The sequence below is a fragment of the Cyprinus carpio genome, chromosome A6 (assembly GCF_018340385.1).
Source record: "Cyprinus carpio isolate SPL01 chromosome A6, ASM1834038v1, whole genome shotgun sequence".
Classification (NCBI taxonomy): Eukaryota; Metazoa; Chordata; class Actinopteri; order Cypriniformes; family Cyprinidae; genus Cyprinus; species Cyprinus carpio.
In genome coordinates, this window is record NC_056577.1 from 31204069 (window position 1) to 31224068 (window position 20000).

Sequence of the window (20000 nt, forward strand, 5' to 3'; positions counted from 1 at the left end):
GAGCTCCTGATGGAGCTGCGCTCGACTGTCCTGCAGACACACGGCCGTCCTGTAGTCGCTCATGCGGCCGCGGTGCGAGCCGAACTCCGTCTGCTGTGAGCCGCGGCGCTCCGTCTGCTCCTCGGTGCAGTGTCTGAGCTCCAGGTTCTCCAGCAGGACGCTGTGGATCTGTGCGTCCAGACGGAGGACGCCGCGCTGGAGCTGCTCCACGTCACACTGGAGAGCAGTGAGCATCTTCTCCTTCAGCTTCACCTGAGAGCACACAGCCTCACAGCTCCGGTCCAGCTGCAGAAGAGATGCCTGATGGGACACAAACACCTCAGCATCCACAACACCTGGCTCAGGTGGAAGGATAAAATCAGACAGAATTATCAGATAGTCAAAATTATGGCTTTAAATGTCAAAGTTATGACTTTAAACATCTAAATGATGACCGAAAAGTAAAAATGATGGCATGAAAATCATTTAAAAAAAAGTTACAATTATGCCTTAAGTCAAAATTATGACAGAGGCAAAAAAAATAAAAAAAATAATAATAATCTCATAATTAAAAAAATAAATAAAAAAATTATCTCATAATTTATCTCATAACATTTTATGTAAATTTTGGTTTAGTATGTCATAATCTCAACTTTTTATCTCAACAATATGCACACAATTATCTTATAGTATGCCATCATTTCAACGCTTTATGTCAATTTCAGCTTGGTATGTCAATTTTGACTTTCAAAGTCATAATTTCAGCTTTTTATCTCATAATTAAGACTTTATAGCCCGGTTTCACAGACAGGGCTTAGACAAGCCAGGATTTGGCCGTCGTTTAATTATAGCATTTTCATAAACATCACTGGTGTGCATCTTGAGACAAAACAGGAGCGCTGACATATTTTAAGATCAATCAGTGCAAGTCTCTTTCAGCTCAGACTTACATTTTAGTCTATATAGCTTAGTATGCCATAATTTCACATTTTTGTTTCATAATTATGACTTTTTGTCTCATAATTTGCTTGCTTTTTACATTAGATTTGGCCTGGTATGCCAATTTCTGCTTTTTATCTCTGTTTTTAATGTCGTGATTTCGACTTGGTCACAATGTTGCCATTTAAAGTTATACTTAACAAACTTTTTTTTGTCTTGCGTGCGGAAATGTGTGCACACAGACTGTGAGTGTTTATTAGTGAGGAACCTGCAGTGCGTCGTGCTCGCGCTGCGCGTCCCTCAGCTGTCGCGCGCGCGTCGCCCCCTGCTGCAGGAGCTCCTGAAGCGCGTCGTTCAGAGGAAACTCCTTCTGTCTGAACAACAGACCGGTCTGTGAGCTCGTGATGAGCGGATCCGGGACGCGGTCTTCAGACATCTCGGTCCTGTCAGAAAAAGCTGTTCACTAAACGAGCGCCGAAACACGAGCTCAACTATTAGCTATCTAACATTAAATACAATTTCGCCAGTTACTCTCTGATCTGATAGTAATTTACTTATTTTGTAAGAAGTAAGGTACAGCTGATACGTTTACCTGTGATCCTCCATTATTCGGCGGGAAACACGAAGAGCGCGTGCGCGTGCGTGTAAAATAAAACAACAGAAATACAATAAATAATAATAATAATTTATGTTTTTATTACCAATAATAGCCAGTCATTTTACAAATATAATGTGATTATAGAATAAACTCTTTTACATTTATAATTTTTTTGTTGTAATATCTGATGCGTTTAGAACTATCGGAAGTCAAATCATAACATTACCATGACAATATATTTACAAAAGCAGAATTTATTATGCTACACTGTTCAAAACATCACAGATAAGCGCGTTTTTATTTAAGTCTCTGTATAATAAATCACTGACATACATGAAGAGTCACTGTGTGATGAAGGTGAAGCTTGATCTGATCTGAGCACAGTGTTTTCATTCGGGTCAGGAATGTCAGGTTTTTGTTTGTCAGAACAATGGTTTGATATTTTAAGTATGTTATCATTTATATGTTTGCCTGAAGAGTTGATTCTTTATAAGCCTTTTATTGTTTAGATGTGGAGTTTAAAGTGAGTAACACAGTAACGCTGAGCCTGATCTCTGGGGCCCGTCCGGTCAGTCTCAGCTCAGATGGGTCTGATATATGATTGTGGACACACTGTTTTTTTATAATCGCAGCTGAATACACAGTGAGGACCTGCTGCGGCGTCTTGAGAAGGTTTGCCTGGCGTCTGGATCTCACGGTTTCAGTGGCCTGCGGTCAGTCTTTATGTCTGTGTTTGATGTTCAGATGTTATTTCAGAGTAAATCTTGCTGCAGATCAGAGGCTGGATTGTTTGACGTGTCTGTGTGTTCTTGTGTTTGATCTAGATCCTCAGCTCTCGTACAGACACTGTTTACCCCGTTCTCCTATTTCTGACATGTCTTCGGCCTGCGCTCGATTGTTTGCCGTCTATTTCTGCTCCTGCTCATGTCGGAGGAAGTGTCACACATTGTGTTTTCTGGACACAAACAGGATGAGACGCTGAGATGGGTATTTCCCGAACGATCCGCCGGCGTCCCTGTTGTTCACGTCACAGCTCTGTTTCTGCTGAAATACGTCCCTGCAGCACAGAAGCAGTCATCAGTAGCACAGGTATATTTGTAGCAATAGACAACAATACATTGTATGAGTCACAATTATACATTTCTCTTTTATGACAAAAATCATTAGGATATTAAGTAAAGATCATGTTCCATGAAGATATTTAGTAAATCTCCTACCGTAAATATATCAAAACTTAATTTTTGATTAGTAATATGCATTGCTAAGAATTCATTTGAACAACTTTAAAGATGATTTTCTCAATATTTAGATTTTTTTTGCTCCCTCAGATTCCAGATTTTCAAATAGTTGTATCTCAGACAAATATTGTCCTCCTAACAAACCATACATCAATGGAGAGATTATTTATTCAGCTTTCAGATGATGTTTTAATCTCAATTTGGAGAAATTTACCCTTAAGACTGTTTTGTGCTGCAGGGTCAGATATGATCTCAGAGGACGCGGGGCTGCAGCTGCTGACCGTGGTGCTGAATCATCACGCATCCTGACACAGCTTCACAGATCATCCAAACAGCCAATCAAAGAAATAAATATCCATAATTTACCTTGCAGAAGCTAAGAAATCAAAGTGAAAATACTTGATGGTATTTCAGTTCATGGCAGGATTGCTGCAGTATTTTAGAACATTTCTTAACCTGTTTGTGCTGAAAATCCTTTACCTTTAAAAATGACCAGCCTTTTAAAAATTGCATCAAAATTTTCATCAAATACTGGATTCAGTCTTTTTGTCAACTTGTTTTCTTTTAATTAGCACAGGTTTGTATCTCTTTTTGGAACTGATTGGTTGATCTGAGCTATATCCAAAAAATATCCTCAAATAATGCTTTTTCTGCTCAAAAAGGTGCATAAGTTCAGATCAGCTCCAGAGAGATACAAAACCTGTGCTAATTAAAAGAAAACATGTTGATAAAAAGATTGAATCCAGTATTTGGTGATAATACAGCATATCAAGAAATGTATAAGACATTTTTTGTGTCTTATAGAACACCACAAGTGTAAGAAGGTGGGACAGTTTTTGTTAAGTTGTTAAACAAAGTCATTATGTTTTAGTCTGATAATATTAATAATTGTGAACTTGAAAGTCCTCAACATGAGGATTAAGAAGTAAAAATACATCATGTGTCTATAACTGAAGACAGCAAATTAAAAGCATTTAAGAGTTGACATGTTGGACTTTATGTTAAAACATCTCATATAATATTAAAACACACACACACACACACACACACACACACATAGTCTTGAAGCATGTAACCACTAATCCTGCTGAAGACACATATGGGCCGAAGTCGTGATTGCTCTAGAACTGTGTGTTTCTCAACACGGCTGTTTTCTTCTGCTGCTGTTACGCAATAATGACGTACTGCTGAGAACAGTTAAGACCGACTCATAAATAATCATACAGAAAAACAGGACCGCTGTTCATCACATCACACACATCCACCAGAGAAAAGCACTTCAGGAGTTTATTAGTATGACTGAGCATACAATTAATTTAAATCCAGTTAAATATAAAACTAAATATAGGGACGTAACGATTCACTCAACTCACGATTTGATTCACCATTTAAGGTTAGGGTTACAAAATGAGAAATCCTTTTATTATTGCTTGAACAAAATGCTGCACATTTCTTTGTGAAATTGAAATGTAACACTATAATAATATACTAATATAGCACTTGCATATTATTACTCTTTCGTTGGTTTTGATTGCTTCTGTTGTCCTCAATTATAAGTCGCTTTGGATAAAAGCATCTGCTAAATAACAAAATGTAAATGTAAATAACAAAACTAAATTGAAACTTTAAAACAAACCCCAAATCAAATAAATAACACAAAATAAATCTCTTCATATAAACAAAATAAGGCTTTGTATGTGCTCTTTCCATTTAAAATGAGAGGCAACCACTGCATTTTAATCATGATCCAAACAAAGATGCTGCCTACATGCAACATGAGCAGTTTTTAATCTAAATCAGATTGTATAATTACAAAATTTGAAGCAAAAACTGAATGGTTTGACTTCAGTTTTGTGAAACTATACATAAAAATATCTGCATGAAACTGAAACAGCAGACAAGCTGAACGAGCTTAAAGCGTTTCCTTGGTTACCGCTGTAAACAAAGCACTTATGAACACTGCAGCAGGTGGAGCTTAAAGCGTTTCCTTGGTTACCACTGTAAACAAAGCACTTGTGAACACTGCAGCAGGTGGAGCTTAAAGCGTTTCCTTGGTTACCGCTGTAAACAAAGCATTTATGAACACTGCAGCAGGTGGAGCGCAAAGCGTTTCCTTGGTTACCGCTGTAAACAAAGCACTTATGAACACTGCAGCAGGTGGAGCTTAAAGCGTTTCCTTGGTTACCGCTGTAAACAAAGTAGAGCTGAAACAACTAATCGATTTAATCGATTAAAATCGATTATTAAAATAGTTGTCAACTAATTTAGTAATCGATTCGTTGCTAAACAATTTTTATTTGCCGTAAGCGGCTCATTTCGTGCATATTTTAAATCTGCGGTGACCAAAGTGTGGCAGTAATGAGCCACCGGAGGTTTTACTCAGCCAGTACAGCAGGAGAAGTAGAAAATAGCCAATAGCTGGCCTCGTTTTATGTCACGTGCTTCCCGCACAGCGTCTCTCTGCAGCATTCAGCGTGATGGGTGAGGCAGGCGGCAGTGGAGTAAGCTCGAGTAAGAAAAAGAAAAAAAGCGGAAGATAAAACTTATCGGACGAAGTCATCCAAAGTGTGGGAGCAAAAAGAGAGCAAGCCTAACTGTTAAGCCCTGAACATTTGGACATGTTGACCTTTTTGCACTGCAATGCAAAGTTTTTTTCAAATAATGAGTGAATAGTGTTCTGCCTCATTCCCCACAGGTAGTCGAATTCCTGTCAGTTCAGGCATAAGCTGTTTTGTTAACATTTTATCGCTTTATTACATTTTTGAATTTTGCACTGTTATAAGGACCACTACATATTTAAATCCGATGAAAATCACAGTGTGCAAAGACTTTTATTTGTGTAGATTCTGCAGTACAATGTTGTTTGCAAATGTTTAGTCGTAAAAGCTGATAACATTGCTTTTTAACAATTAACATTTAAAGCTTTGTCGTTTACCAGTTCATAATTCAGTCTTGCAGCCTAATTATGACTTATTGAGAGAGGTTAATGTTTAAATGTATTTGAAATGCACCTTTTTTCTAAGCATTCACTGCTCTTTTTCACACAGCAGGTTTTTTGTGTGTCCAATTTTTTTTCTGGACAACCTTCTGATGGATTTTACTTTAAATTTTACTTCAAAATGTGAATTCCATTCAGGTTTGATGCCATTGGGATTTTATTCGAAGGATTGTTTACAATTTCACAGCAGAAGCTATAAAGCTGTTTCCCAGGTATAAGCTGTGTGTTTACAGGAAAAAAATAATAAAATGCAATTTACTGCAATTTTAATTCTGTTTTATTCTTATTCTTCGTGATGATATGTTCTGAAAGATTCCTTAATAAGCTTTGTTCGGGATGTTAAACTACTTTAGGAGCCCTAAAGACTGCCATGGTGAAAACATTATTTGAAACCTCCTTGTGAAATTTGCTAGAGTATGTATGGGTCAGTGTTTTGATTGCAGAAGAGTTCGACAAAGGATAACTAACATAATAAAACACAACTCCAGGTATGTTTTTGATGAGGATATGACAATGCAAAAATGTTAAAAAATCTCTAAAAAGTCTATGTTGAATGATAAAGACCCTTTTGTTAATAATTTACTTGGGGAAAAAATGGGCAAAACTAAAATATAAGTACATAAACCGATTCATCGATTAATCAAAAAAACAATCAACATAACAATCAATCATAAAAATAATCATTAATTTCATCAAAGAAACAGAGCACTTATGAACACTAAAGCAGGTGGAGCTTAAAGCGTTTCCTTGGTTACCACTGTAAACAAAGCACTTATGAAAACCGCAGCAGGTGGAGCTTAAAGCGTTTCCTTGGTTACCGCTGTAAACAAAGCAGCGCTGCACTTATGAACTTTAATATGCTTTATACAGAGACAAGATGAAAAGAAAATAAACTTTTCTAAAGACAGTAAGTTCCTCTCAGACATATATTCATATAATCTCCTGCCACTAAATGAATCGTGATTTGTTCAGCATCTCAACCGATTTGAATCATCACATACTTGAATTGATTTTCAGCCAGTTTGCGGTTAATCGTTACATCCCTAACTAAATATGTACGTTATGTAAATGGTTATGCTATTTTTTTAAATTTGAAAATCCACACTGAGCCGTTTCCCCTCACAGAGAGTCACGCTTCTTCATTTGCTGATCCTGAAAGCCCCAAAGTAGCTTCCTTCAGCCTCGGGGTCCAGCATCCAGGAGTTGGACACGCTGACGTACAGAGCGTCTCCGGGCCGCAGTGAGAACACGCCGCCCTGCTGCTGACAGCACATGTGATAGCCTCCTCTCCTCCACACGCGTGTGCTGCCCGTCTTCATCAGCACCGACGAGCTGGACGCCGCGCTCCGAGAGAAGCGCTCCTGATGAATGTACTGGATGAGCTGCACAGCGGTCTGAGACGAACCCGGACCGGATCCAGAGTCCGTCTCCAGGCTCTCATAGTGACGGAAACAGGTTTTGGCGTATATGTAGTACAACCCCGACTTCTGGATAAGAATCCGTCCGTGGCGGTAGCCCAAGTGCGAGAGATGACCCTGGTCAGGGTTCCAGTGCAGCACCGTGGCATGAACATCTCCTGAAAGCGACATTATCACGTAAAACACTCACATGTACAGCAGAGACAGAGTCACTTCTAGAGATTTGAGCGGTGTTTACTTTGTGTCTGTCTGGATGGTCTGATGGGCAGGTGAGCAGCTGGTGACGACCGTCTGCGTTTCTTCTCTTCGTCATGTGTTAGTCTCTCACTCAGGATAGACTCTTTAATAACCGCCTGTTTAAAAACTCACATTAACATCAGACGTCTTCTGATATCTTTAGACTGATGTTTTCCGAAAATTGAAAATGGATGACCCTTCACACAACAAAAACAAACAACTGAAAAGCAAGCACACAAAACCTCATACCTCGGAGTGGTTCTTCAGCGCTGTGACTGAATCTATCTGGAAGAGATTAGAAACAGGCAGTAAACAAGCCGTCTTCAGTCGCATCCTAATGAGAAGCAGGAGAAACGCAGAGTACTGATGGGAATCAATGACTCCACGGTCATGAGTCACAAACCCCCTGCAGATCCACCAGATTCACACTCATGAAGAAGCCATTAAAACATGAACTCACTCACCGCTGCAGATCAACACCGCATTCATCTGTGAGCTTTAGATCACACGCATTTAAATATAACTGGGTTTACCTGAGCAAATCCTTCATGGTTTCTACATAAGACATTTTAAAATCATGGTTCAAATCAAGTCACATTTATTTATAGTGCACTTTAACCATACAGACTGCTCTGAAGCAGCCTCACGTTAATGAACAGTGTTAATTCATCAGAATACAGAAGACAATAGCGTCATTATTCAGATCAACTAGGGATAGAGATCATATCACTCCTGTTTTGGAGCTTTGCATTGGCTCCCTGTTAGGTTTAGGGTTGATTTTAAAATTCTGATGCTTACTAATTATAAAATTTGCATGGTTTGGCATCTCAATATTTGTCAGAGCTTTTAACTCCCTACACCCCAATACATGACCATTCATCTGAAACTGGTCTGTTAACCATCAAACCATTTAAGATCGGTGGGAGAGTTTTCTTTTTCTTTACTCTTGAGATAACTCAAGTGAAATCCCTTGGCATTTCTTTTAAATCTGGTCTTAAAACTCATTTCTTTTGGGTAGCTTTTACTTGAATTTTTGAATTAATTCCAAATTGTTCTATTTTTAAGTGTTTTGAGTGCATTTCTTCTCTTCTTGCTTATTTTATAATTTTTATATAGTGTATTTGTTGTTTTATTTGTTTATATAAAGTGCTTTGAGATGTAATATTTAAGAGTATTTTTATTATTCACTTCAGGTTTTGATTCAGTTCAATAATAATAATGCCAATGTTGCATAATCTATCAAATATGAAATGAATGCAATAGCTCAAAGACCAGTTTTCAGCTTATGATTATTGAAATATATATTAAAATTATACATTTTTGATTACTTCAGTCTCCCCACCACTTTTCCTTAAATAAGCGTGTACTCTAGATGCATAGATGCAGAATCCCGTAAAGTCCATACACAAGAAAGCACACACAGTACCTGTGTTGTTTAGTGCAGTGTGCAGTGTGCAGTACCTGTGTGATGTGTCCAGTGAAGTGCAGCAGGAGGGTCACAGTGGACACGAACTGAATGAATCCGATCACTGTCACTGCCGCGAGCACGCGCGCGTTCCACGCGTCCATACTGACTGATGGCGCAGTGCACACTACGGAGTCCAGTGCACTAGTGCAGCCTCCGATCACTGCGTTCTCTGTCCGAGGGCTGTCCTTACTGCTGATCCGCTCGGTGGAACCAGAATGAGGAGTTTATGCGCTATCAATCATTTATAGTGAGCTGTCTGTGTGTCTCTCACGTGACGCTGGACTGAACTCATATGAGTGAAATAAGTGCAGGAACAGTGAGTGATCGAGTGAGCAGATGCTTTGAAACACATCACACGCATATGGACTACAAATCCCATGAGTCAACGCGATGGCGGCGTTTCCTGTCTTTGTTTTCATGGGTTTTGTCCACTAGGGGTCGAAAAATTCAGCTCTCCGTTTATTAGAAACATTTACACGACGCCAATTAATTAATTCGGTCAAATAATTGAATTCTAATTTATTTGTATTGCGCTTTTCACAACGTTCCAGCGCAGCTTTACAAAAAGCGATCTGTTACCAGAAGTGAATGTGTCCAAGTAATGTTCATTTCACAAATTAACAGTTCAAGATCATACAGTTAGCTAACATGAATACATTTAAAAAAATGAAAATCCTTCCCTGCAATCTCCAGAAAATGAACCGGTAAACACAAACGACTGTGATTAGACCATCCTCAGCAGCGCTGAGAAAAGTAACAGGAACCACAAGGAAATAAACATCACATTTGACCAATCAGAGACAACGCCGGTCACTAAGCCCCGCCCAGTGCGTGTCCTAGTCCCTGTTTTCGATGGCCACGTGAGCTTGACTGACCTGTAGTTTGGACTACCTATGGATGTGAACTAACACAGGACTGTCATTATTCACCGATGTATTAATCGATCTCAGTCTGGATTGGTTGTTTGCTGTAATGGTTAGTTAACGCGAGTGATGGCGGCTCTGTGCCGGCTCGCGCCTCGCCTTCAGACGGTGAGGATCTGCAGATCAATCGGACACAAAACCGACGATCTCCTGCAGAACGAGTTGGTTCAGAGACACATTAAACGCGTGATCGACGAGCAGAAGTGTATTTCTAGTCGTTTAGAGAGCGGACAGGTGCCAGAGTCTGACAGGAGAGAGTTAAACCTGCGGCTAGTCGAAGTGTCGAAGGTGGTTAAGGCTTTTGAGAAAACACAACTAGTGTTCAGAGATCTGACAGAGATACAGACCCTCATTCACAGTGAGTGACTCTCAGCAGATAACTGACCCGAGCTACTGACCCCTCAGCTCGTTATTCATCTGTAAGCTGTAGTTGTTACCAGGAGTTATGTGTAATGTTCTTCATGTGTTATAGACACCAGAGCTGAAGACCAGCAGATGCTTTCGCTCCTGAGAGAGGAACATGAAGAGCTGAGCAGAAGAACAGAGAAGCTGAACAAGGAGGTTTGGACTTTAGAACTTGACCTCTCAGTCAGAAAGTGTTTAGGGAACAGTTCACACAAATATGAGAATGAACTGTAAATGTGCTCACTCTCAGTTCATCTGAGATCAGGATGAGTGTGTTTCTTCATCAGGTTTGTAGAAATGTAGCACTGCATCAGTGTCTCAGCAATGGATGCTCTGCAGTGAATGGGTGCCGTCAGAATGAGAGTCCAAACAGCTGATAAAAAACATCACAATAATCCACAAGTAATCCAAAATGAAACACATCCATCATTAAGATATTTTTAACTTCAGTCCGTTGCTTCTTGCATAATTATGAGTCCATAATCCATCCAATACATAGAGTTCATAATCCATAATAACACTTCCTCCAGTGAAAAAGTGCATCTGCTGTCGTCTCTCACCGAAAATCCAGCCACATATTTGTTTAGAGCTGTTTAAACGCTGCTAAACATCTGTGCAGATTTTGATGTCCTGATTCACAGCAGAACACTTTTTCACTGGAGGAAGTGTTATTATGGATTATAGACTCTATGTATTTGAGTTAAAAACATCGTAATGCTGGATTTGTTTCATCTTTTGTCCTCTCCAGATGTTCACTGATGGACTGGAGTGCTGTGGATTACTTGTGGATTATTGTGATGTTTTTATCAGCTGTTTGGACTCTCATTCTGACGGCACCCATTCACTGCAGAGCATCCATTGCTGAGACACAAACTCATCCTGATCTCAGATGAACTGAGGGTGAGCACATCTTCAGTTTAGGTGAACTGTTCTTTTAAGGAATTGTGACCAAAGAAATTAAAGCGCGTCAGTGTTGATTTAATGTCCTCAGCTGATAGAGACGCTGGTTCCCGCTGATGATCTCGACAGCAGAAGCGTCATCCTGGAGGTGGCAGCGGGACGGACCACCGGAGGTTTGATCATCTTCAGATCAGATGCGAGTTGTTCTCTGATGGCGGTTTGATGCTTGTGTGTGTGTGTGTGTGTGTGTGTGTGTGTGTGTTGGTGTAGGAGACATCTGCCAGCAGTTCACCAGAGAGATGTTTGATATGTACCAGGGCTTTGCCTCCTACAAACACTGGGACTTTGAGCTCTTCAACTACACTCCGGCAGATTACGGTACGCTGCGTTACCCATCATCCTCTCTGTTTGTGTGTGTGTGTGTTGAGTGTGGCTGATGGTTTGTGTGTGACGTCAGGTGGTGTCCATCACGCGGCCGTGAGGATCTCCGGAGGGTCTGTGTACCGCTGGCTGAAGTTCGAGGGCGGGACGCACCGAGTGCAAAGGATTCCTGAAGTGGGTCTGTCGTCACGCATGCAGCGCATTCACACGGGAACCATGACGGTCATAGTGCTGCCGCAGCCACGTGATGTCAGGCCACGCTCCAGCGTTTGAATAGCATTGTGTGTGTTTACTTCTGTTGTGAGTCTTATGATGTTTAACAACTCTACAGGTGGACATTCAGATCGCATCTAAAGACCTGCGCATCGACACGTTCAGATCACGCGGCGCAGGTGGACAGAGCGTCAACACCACGGACAGCGCCGTCCGCGCAGTTCACCTGCCCACAGGTGCGCCTGAGCTAGTGTCCTGCCCACAGGTGCGTCTGAGCTAGTGTCCTGCCCACATGTGCGTCTGATGTCCTGCCACAGGTGCGTCTGAGCTAGTGTCCTGCCCACAGGTGCGTCTGAGCTAGTGTCCTGCCGCAGGTGCGCCTGAGCTAGTCTCCTGCCACAGGTGCGCCTGAGCTAGTGTCCTGCCACAGGTGCATCTGAGCTAGTGTCCTGCCCACAGGTGCGCCTGAGCTAGTGTCCTGCCCACAGGTGCGTCTGAGCTAGTGTCCTGCCCACAGGTGCGTCTGAGATAGTGTCCTGCCCACAGGTGCGTCCTAGCTAGTGTCCTGCCGCAGGTGCGCCTGAGCTAGTCTCCTGCCGCAGGTGCGTCTGAGCTAGTGTCCTGCCACAGGTGCGTCTGAGCTAGTGTCCTGCCACAGGTGCGTCTGAGCTAGTGTCCTGCCACAGGTGCGTCTGAGCTAGTGTCCTGCCACAGGTGCGTCTGAGCTAGTGTCCTGCCACAGGTGCGTCTGAGATAGTCTCCTGCCGCAGGTGCGTCTGAGCTAGTCCCTGCCACAGGTGCGTCTGAGCTAGTGTCCTGCCACAGGTGCGTCTGAGATAGTGTCCTGCCCACAGGTGCGTCTGAGCTAGTGTCCTGCCACAGGTGCGTCTGAGCTGGTGTACTGTAACATTGCCGGGTTCAGTCCTGGAACGAGCTCTGTGAGAACAAAAGCCAAAACTAATGCCGTGTCATAGTGATGACGCATGTTATTCAGCAACTCTTTTACCAGGTGTTTGAAGGCAGATCAGCGTATCACATCCCAAAAAATATGTGCAAACTGTAACGAAGCAGAGATCAGTTAGTTCCTCACTCTCCGTGCTGAAGCTGAGATCGTTCGCCAGCTGAAGTGAAAGTTAATGTGCCTAGCGTTTTCGACTCGTACATTACACATCACATCCTGATGTCGCGTGTTATTACAGGACCTTTACGGCTTGTGTGTGAATGCACGCACAGATTCTGGGAAATCACTGGCAGTGTGAATGAACCAAAATCTAACGATCCGGGAACAATTGCCGGGACACATTACCGGTGTATAATCCGGAATCTCAGTGTGAAAGGGGCTTGAATGTGGATGTTTCAGATGACTTTGAAGAGTGCTGACTGGTCTGGTTCTTGTTTTGGTCTAGATTATCATGTGATCTGGACTCTCTCTTGTTTTCAGGAACAGTAGCTGAATGCCAGCAGTTTCGCTCTCAGCTGCAGAACCGTGACGCAGCGCTGCGTGTGCTCCGAGCCCGACTGTACCAGAGCATCATGGGACGCCAGAGAGCGCAGACGCACGCCGCACGCAGACAACAGGTGAGTTACCTGTCAGATCATACCAAATACAACAAGCGACCCTTTACTGCAGTTATACTCTAGAGTTTAGACGATTTATAATGACGTTTAATAATGTGAACAGGCTTTATTACATTGTAAATGTGTTTATGTCTCTCAGGTCGGCACTCGATCTCAGTCGGAGAGAATTCGGACTTATAACTTCAGTCAAGATCGTGTGACGGACCACAGGATCGCTTATGTGACGCGCGACATCAAGGTAACGCTCTGAACCTGCTGCACTAATGAAGCCTGTGCTGCATCTGTCGCGTAACCCTAGAAAGTGTGTGTGTGTGTGTGTGTGTTAGGAGTTCATGAGGGGAGGTGAGGCTCTGGAGGAGGTGCTCAGACTCCTGCAGGAGAACCATGAGAGAGAAGCTCTGCTGAAACTGGTGCAGAACATCAGCTGATCAACAGCCTGAAGAGAAATCACTGACATCAAGATATTGAGCAAATATTGTGTCTTCATGACTGAAGTGTTATGTGCATATTTCATTAAATTATATTTTATACTTTTATGATTCATGTCTGAGTTTGTCAGAGTCACTGCAGATGTTCCAGTAATGAAGCTCAAATGTGTGCAGCACAAGTGTGATGTTAAAAATAAAATAACAGTGCTTTAAACATTTTTGAGATAATTTTTTTTTCAATTACTATTTATTTGGAAAAGTCACATCACATGACGTGTTTCTGCAGGTCACAAAAAGCCTCACACACCCACTCTCTCACACACACACTCACACTTACACACACCAAACTCACTCACACACACACACACACACCCACTCACTCACACCACACGCACTCACACACACACACCCACTCACTCACACACCCACACTCACACACACACACACACACACACTCTCTCTCTCACACACACACACACACACTCACACACTCTCACACTCACTCACACACTCACTCAAAAACACACTCAGCAGTGAAGATCACACACACATGTGTGGTGGTGTGTGTGTGTGTGTGAGAGCAGTGAAGATGACAGAGAGACTGTGTGTGTGTGTGTGTGAGAGAGAGAGACTATATATATTTGTGTGTGTTGGGTGGAGAGAGTGTGACAGTCTCGTCTCTCATTGGCTGAGCGTCTCTCGTGCACTGTGGCGCCGCTGACCGCGCGCGCTCTTCCTCGGTGATCTTCAGCGGGTGTGTGTCGGTGCGCGGATGGAGGCGGCGGTGCTGAAGCCGCGGATGATGGCGGATGCTCGCGCCGAGCGGGAGGTGCAGAAGCTGCAGGAGCTCGTGCGGAAACTGGAGCGGCAGAACGAGCAGCTGCGGGCGCGCGCGAACAATGTGCCGCCCTCGCCGGCGTGCCTGCGCGCGACCTCCCGCTGCATCCCGAGCCCGGCGCCGAGCCTCGCGTGCCAGTATTTCCCGCCGGACGATCCGTTCCCGTATTTCCAGCCGCATTCCGCCGCGGATGATGAAGATGATGAGGATGAAGAGGACGAGCTGATGCTGCTGGAGCTGGAGAGCGTGAGTCCGAGCGGAGACTCTGACGAGACCTGGTGAGACTCCTTTGTGTTATTATGAGCCGAGTCTGGATTCACACTGAACACCAGCACGATCCGGATCAGTCCACATTCTGCTGTGTGCTTCAGTGCTCAAACATTCGAGTCTAACTCTTGTCTCCACACACACACACACACACACACTCTGCCCTAGATAGTCAACAGCATGAGGAGCAGTGAAGATGACAGGTGAACCAGATTCAGAGTCCACTTCACTTTAACACACACACACACACACACACACACCTCTGTCTGATTTCAGGGCTAGTTCATGAGCTTTGTGCCAGACACAAGTGGACTTCTTTGTTCTAGTCTTCAGTGCACGTCTACAGTCAGAGTGAACCTGTTGAGATCAGAATATGTTGATGTGTGTGTGTTCTGTTATCTTTCTGAAACCCAGTGACCTTAGATTCCGTCACGTTATAGAACAGAAAAATAGATGCATCTGTGAGTTTTAGAAAACCGAACTAAACACTGTGATCGCTCTCCTGGATTTTTGTGCAGTGCATTGCAGAACAAACTTATAAAGCATGAACCCTGACACACAGCAGCACAGGTGTATCGCACAGAGCAGACTTCAGATGAAGGTGAGCTCCAGATCCTCCGCAGAAGGACAGTGTTTGTGAAAAATTCACTGTGCGGTGAAAACAGGAGCTAAACTGGGAAACTGAGTAATTAGGAAGCCGATTAAGCGTCCGTCTTATTTAAAATGCGTCATGGGTCAGTCATGAAAGCCAAATCTTGTGATTGAAGATTAGTGTCCTCTATCAGACATCTCTCATGCGCAGGACGAGTCTGATTCCCGCTCTGCTCTCTCCTCAGGCTCTACGAGTCTCCCAGGTCTCATCTGCGGTCCGGCGCCGGTCTGGACGCTCTGCAGTGGACTCGACATGTTCTGGATCAGCTGCGGCCCGAGCTGGACGCTGGCCGACACTCGCTCGGCCAAAGACTGGAGTCCGGTACGCCAAACAGACCAGAACTGAGTCTGAATACAGCATGAAAACACCAAAACTAACATCAGAATGTATTGATTTGCCTTTTCTTCCACCTTCATCATGAGACAAACATCCATGCAGTCGCTGACCGTTCGTAACGAGTGAATCATGTCACTTTTCAAGGGTCAGTTCATCTCAAAGAGAAGATATTTCATCGTCTGCTCAGCCTCATGTTGCACCAAACCCATTAGACTTCTGTTCATCTTCAGAACACGAAATAAGATTCTTTCATCATTGAAAGTTCATGCAACCAAATCACATTTTTTTTTTTAAGAGAGAGAGAATATTATAAATATCTTCATATGTGTTCAGAAGTCTAATGGGTTTGGAGCAACAAAAGTTAATTTAATTCTAAAGCACACTTCTGAAGCATGACCAGATAAAACAGTAAAAGCTCTGCAGAGTCAGCGTATGAAAGTGAGTCTTCAGGTCTAGTTCAAAAGCATGCAGGGTTCAGATCAAATAGTCAGCGGTAGGTTGTTTCAGAACCTGAGGGCGAGTAAATGATGACAGAATGATGATTTTTTTTTTTTTTTTGGTGTACTGTCTCTTTAATTTCACCTGCTACATACTGTAAAACATAATAGTAATATTAATGGTAATAGACTGTAAAAATGTTACGGTAACAACCTTTTAATTGGTTAATGATAATTTCCCTTAATCTATTCAGTGATAAACCTTATGGGACACTTCATGTGATTTTACAGTAAAGTACTGTTGATTTTTTTTCATCTTATAATTTACAGTAAAAGAAAAATTTATTGAAAATTGACCAAAACTAATTGTCGTATTTTACTAGGTTGGAATTTTAACATTATAGCCAATCTGTTAATGAAATATACAAATATACTGTACATATTAACTTTTTTTTTACTGTAAATTTAGGTTAAATCTATAAAATGTTGGTACCGTGTTTTACGGTAAAGTTCTGGCAGCCACAGCTGCTGGTCTTTTACTGTAATTGTCTCAGATTGTTTTGTAGTGCATGTGAAGAGTGTTTGTGTGTGTTTGTGATGGACGAGGGCAGAGCGGCCGATTGAGGTCACACGAGGAGGATTATGGGAAGGACGCGCTGAGCTCTACGTCTTAATGCGGCCCGTATATAAACACAGGAGCTCAGAATAACCAGCTTCATCTGATTAACGCTGCTTCATCTAGTGTGTGAATAGTGTTAAACCAGCTAGTGCTAGTAGAGCTGGGGGCGGAGCCATCATGAATATGTAAATGAGAGCGTGTGACGGACAGCTCTGACTCTGGGACGCATGTAATGCGTTCAGGATTTAGTCGTAAGCTCGTTACTCGGCTAAATAAACCCTGTGTCACATTCACAAAGACACCCGAGCTGGTCACAGCGTTAACCCTTTACTAACCGGTGCTGGTGCTCGGCTCGGGCTTCGCTGCTATATTCAGACTGAAGGCGGGGGTTAGACGAGCCGTAACCATAGCAACTGTGTTTACATGAAAGGAGTCGGCTGCTCATGCTGTATAGCGTGTTATTACTGAAGCTGGGTGTGCAACAGATCCATCACTAATGTGCATGAATATATTCAGCTGAAATATTGTGTTTGATAATGGACTGGATGAGCTTTTACATACATTTTCTCATAATTTTAAAGACAGACAGAGAGATACTATATATCTTTTTTTTTTGTGTGTGTGTGTGTGTGTGGTGTGTGTGTGTGTGTGTGTGTGCGTGCGTGGGTTGTGTGTGTGTATGTGTGTGTGAGATGTGTGTGCAACGACTGACTCTTGTGTGTGCAACTACTTACTCTGGAGAGTGCCTGTGTGTGTCTGCGTGTGAGTGTGTGTGTGTGTGAGTGTGTGAGAGAGAGAGAGAGAGAGTGTCTGCGTGTGAGTTTGTGTGTGTGAGTTTGTGTGTGTCATTTTAAACAAGTGCTCGTGTGTGTGTGTTTGTGTTAGGGATATGCCGAAATCAAATTTTCCTGTTGCAATCAATTGCTAATGCTTTTATCACGGTATTGAAATTTGATTTTAAACAAGTGGTCATAATACAGTATTACAGGTTAAATAACTTTTTTCTTATAACAAAAATAACTGAACATATGAAACTACTCTCTAAAACTAAATATGTTTTAGAAAGTATCAGCTGCTTTATTTATGGGCTTTCCAGGGTAAGGGCTGCATTTTCTGCAGTTTATCCTTCAGTCAGTAGATGAACATCAATACTCTCCACACACACACACACAGCGGTCGGTGATGTTGTTCATCTGTCTCCTTCAGTCAGTAGATGGAGGTCAGGCTTCTCCTCTCCTGCTCTTCCTCGTGCTCGTGTGGTTGGAGTTTCTCCTCTCTGCACCTCCTCTCCCTCCTCCAAACCCTGTGCTCCCCTTCCCAGCAGCACCTCCTGTGAGAGAGCAGGTAACACACACACACACACACACACACACACACACACACACACAGCTCTAAGGCTGGAGAGACACTACATGACCTCTGACATCTGACGCGTGACAGATGAACACATGATGTTCTGTGTGTCTGTCGAGTCTCGTCATCGTTGACATCACATGATGCCGTCTCCATGGTGACACCCAATCCCCTGCTGTTGTGGCCTCATGCTATGGATGCGCTGACCTGCTGCTGATGTCCGGTGTGTTTGTGGTGTTCCTCAGGGCGCAGGGTCAGGCGCGGTGTGGACGGTGATGTGAGCGCGTCTGAGCCGGACCATGACTCTGTTACTCTGGGCTATCGGCTGCAGGACCTCACGGACGTCCAGGTGATGGCCCGACTGCAGGAGGAGAGTGAGTGTGACACCACACAGTCAACAAAATAAGACCATTTAACACACGTATTCATTTTGAAAAATAGTTTAATGATAAAAGAGGATTTCAGTTTTATGTGTATTTAAATATTATACAGTATACATATACATTCTGAAAAATATAGGCATTTATAAGGGTTATTTATTGGATTCCATGAAGAACTGTTGACATCCATGAACTAAAGCTTATTTATAGTGACAAAAACATTCTTTGTTTTTCAATTATTAAAATGTTCTTCACATTGAGAAAGCATGGTTCTGTTAGGAGCAGGTCACTGAAAGGTTCTTTGGGGAACCAAAAATACTTCTGCAAAAATCCTTTTTTTATCTTTCTTTTAAAGAGTGAATTCATCATTAGCTGTGTTTCCATTCACCTGTTTTTATGCAAATTTAGAGATATTGCATTAAAAACGCGAGATGGAAATGCCAAGATGTGCATAAATTCCTAAAAATGTACATAAAAAAAAACACGTGCTCAAATGAGTCTTTCATTTTTAATTTTTATATTTTGCGCCAGCTTCCCACAAGGTCATGATTTTGTTCTTTTGAAAACATAAATGTGCTTTATTCGCAAATGTTTATCTAGTTTTGCACACAAGTTAAATTCACAACGTTGAATGGCAACATACTGTAGCTACAGTAGAACATGGTTTTATTTTAATAAAAAATCGACAGAATGAAGTGCATGACTGTAATCTTATTTTAATCATCTTATTTTGTCAGGATGTGTGAGTGGAAGCATGTTCCAGCGCTTTAAACCACCAGAGAGTATAAAAAGCATGTGCATGTAGAATATTAATACCAGTAATACATCCATCTGTATGATTATTTTGAATATTTTGTGATGAAGCCACGTGATCTTAAACACGAGCGGTGCATATTCACCTAAAACCACAAGACTGACATAAGAAATCATATTTCCAGAACTGTATTTTCACGCTGGAATGTGACGTGGGTGTTTCTCTGTCAGGTTTGCGTCAGGACTACGCCTCCTCTTCCTCCTCCTCCTCCTCCTCTGTGAACCGTCGCAGCGCCAGCTTCTCCTTCCAGTTCGGCCAGCGCGGAGATTTGCACCTAAACGAGGAGGAGGAGGATGATGATGAAGATTACGGTCAGTTACCGCCGCCGCAGCCGCGTCTGAGTCGAGCCGGAGCGCTGCCGCATTCACAGACCTTCAGCAGCATCAGGGACTGGACGCGCAGCAGCACGCCTCGCTCCAGCGCAGCCCCGCAGACGCAGACGCAGACGCAGACGGGCCTCAGGAGCAGCTCAGGTCAGATCATGAGTGATTAGACTCATTAACTAAAGCAGAGACGCGAGTCCGTGTGAAGAAACCACATCACCATTACAGCTCAGTATGCAAATGAATCCAGAAAACACCAATCACAGTCCAGTATACAC

At 42.7% G+C, this 20000-nt stretch overlaps 4 protein-coding genes across 6 annotated transcripts in view; 2 read left to right on the top strand and 2 right to left on the bottom strand.

Annotated features, from left to right (window-relative positions):
- The window catches only part of LOC109059891 (coiled-coil domain-containing protein 122), a 2946-nt gene extending 1271 nt beyond the window's left edge, over positions 1–1675 (bottom strand). Inside the window, exons 1-3 of the mRNA XM_042759010.1 lie at positions 1511–1675; positions 1187–1361; positions 1–300 (exon numbers count right to left, since the gene is read on the bottom strand). The exon at positions 1–300 is cut by the window's left edge and continues 99 nt beyond it. Coding sequence (XP_042614944.1) covers positions 1–300; positions 1187–1361; positions 1511–1524 — 489 coding nt within the window. The 5' untranslated portion in view covers positions 1525–1675. The remainder of the gene's footprint in view (positions 301–1186; positions 1362–1510) is intronic.
- A 4990-nt stretch (positions 1676–6665) lies between these two features.
- Positions 6666–9551, bottom strand: LOC122145368 (tumor necrosis factor ligand superfamily member 11-like). 2 transcript variants are annotated; one of them, XM_042759014.1, is made up of 4 exons: positions 8869–9551; positions 7657–7692; positions 7409–7523; positions 6666–7328 (listed from the first exon to the last, which is right to left on the bottom strand). In XM_042759014.1, the coding sequence occupies exons 1-4, from the start codon at positions 8974–8976 to the stop codon at positions 6892–6894; spliced, it is 696 nt and encodes a 231-aa protein (XP_042614948.1). In that variant the 5' UTR covers positions 8977–9551; the 3' UTR covers positions 6666–6891. The 2 variants fall into 2 exon arrangements, with proteins under 2 accessions (XP_042614948.1, XP_042614949.1); XM_042759015.1 differs by having other exon boundaries at positions 7657–7741; positions 8869–8991.
- Positions 9552–9701: 150 nt separating this feature from the next.
- Positions 9702–13917, top strand: mtrf1 (mitochondrial translational release factor 1). The gene is made up of 9 exons (XM_042759013.1): positions 9702–10156; positions 10271–10359; positions 11195–11276; positions 11374–11481; positions 11561–11733; positions 11816–11933; positions 13139–13275; positions 13415–13513; positions 13602–13917. The coding sequence occupies exons 1-9, from the start codon at positions 9868–9870 to the stop codon at positions 13701–13703; spliced, it is 1197 nt and encodes a 398-aa protein (XP_042614947.1). The 5' UTR covers positions 9702–9867; the 3' UTR covers positions 13704–13917.
- A 447-nt stretch (positions 13918–14364) lies between these two features.
- The window catches only part of slain1b (SLAIN motif family, member 1b), a 10824-nt gene continuing 5188 nt past the window's right edge, over positions 14365–20000 (top strand). Inside the window, exons 1-5 of one of the 2 annotated variants that reach the window (XM_042759011.1) lie at positions 14366–14819; positions 15645–15781; positions 18059–18196; positions 18451–18579; positions 19570–19872. In XM_042759011.1, the coding sequence (XP_042614945.1) occupies positions 14476–14819; positions 15645–15781; positions 18059–18196; positions 18451–18579; positions 19570–19872 (1051 nt within the window). In that variant the 5' untranslated portion in view covers positions 14366–14475. Of the gene's footprint in view, positions 14820–15644; positions 15782–18058; positions 18197–18450; positions 18580–19569; positions 19873–20000 lie in introns of both variants that reach the window. The other variant, XM_042759012.1, reaches the window with a different exon arrangement.

What these genes read in the sequence shown, in the direction of transcription:
- LOC122145368 (XM_042759014.1), bottom strand. Translation starts at nt 8,976, where the DNA reads ATGGACGCGTGGAACGCGCGCGTGCTCGCGGCAGTGACAGTGATCGGA. An exon ending in TCACTGGACACATCACACAG is followed by an intron (nt 7,693 to 8,868) that starts GTACTGCACACT and finishes AATCTCTTCCAG; the next exon opens with ATAGATTCAGTCACAGCGCT. An exon ending in ACCATCCAGACAGACACAAA is followed by an intron (nt 7,329 to 7,408) that starts GTAAACACCGCT and finishes TGTCGCTTTCAG; the next exon opens with GAGATGTTCATGCCACGGTG.
- mtrf1 (XM_042759013.1), top strand. Translation starts at nt 9,868, where the DNA reads ATGGCGGCTCTGTGCCGGCTCGCGCCTCGCCTTCAGACGGTGAGGATC. An exon ending in GATACAGACCCTCATTCACA is followed by an intron (nt 10,157 to 10,270) that starts GTGAGTGACTCT and finishes CATGTGTTATAG; the next exon opens with ACACCAGAGCTGAAGACCAG. An exon ending in CGCAGTTCACCTGCCCACAG is followed by an intron (nt 11,934 to 13,138) that starts GTGCGCCTGAGC and finishes TCTTGTTTTCAG; the next exon opens with GAACAGTAGCTGAATGCCAG.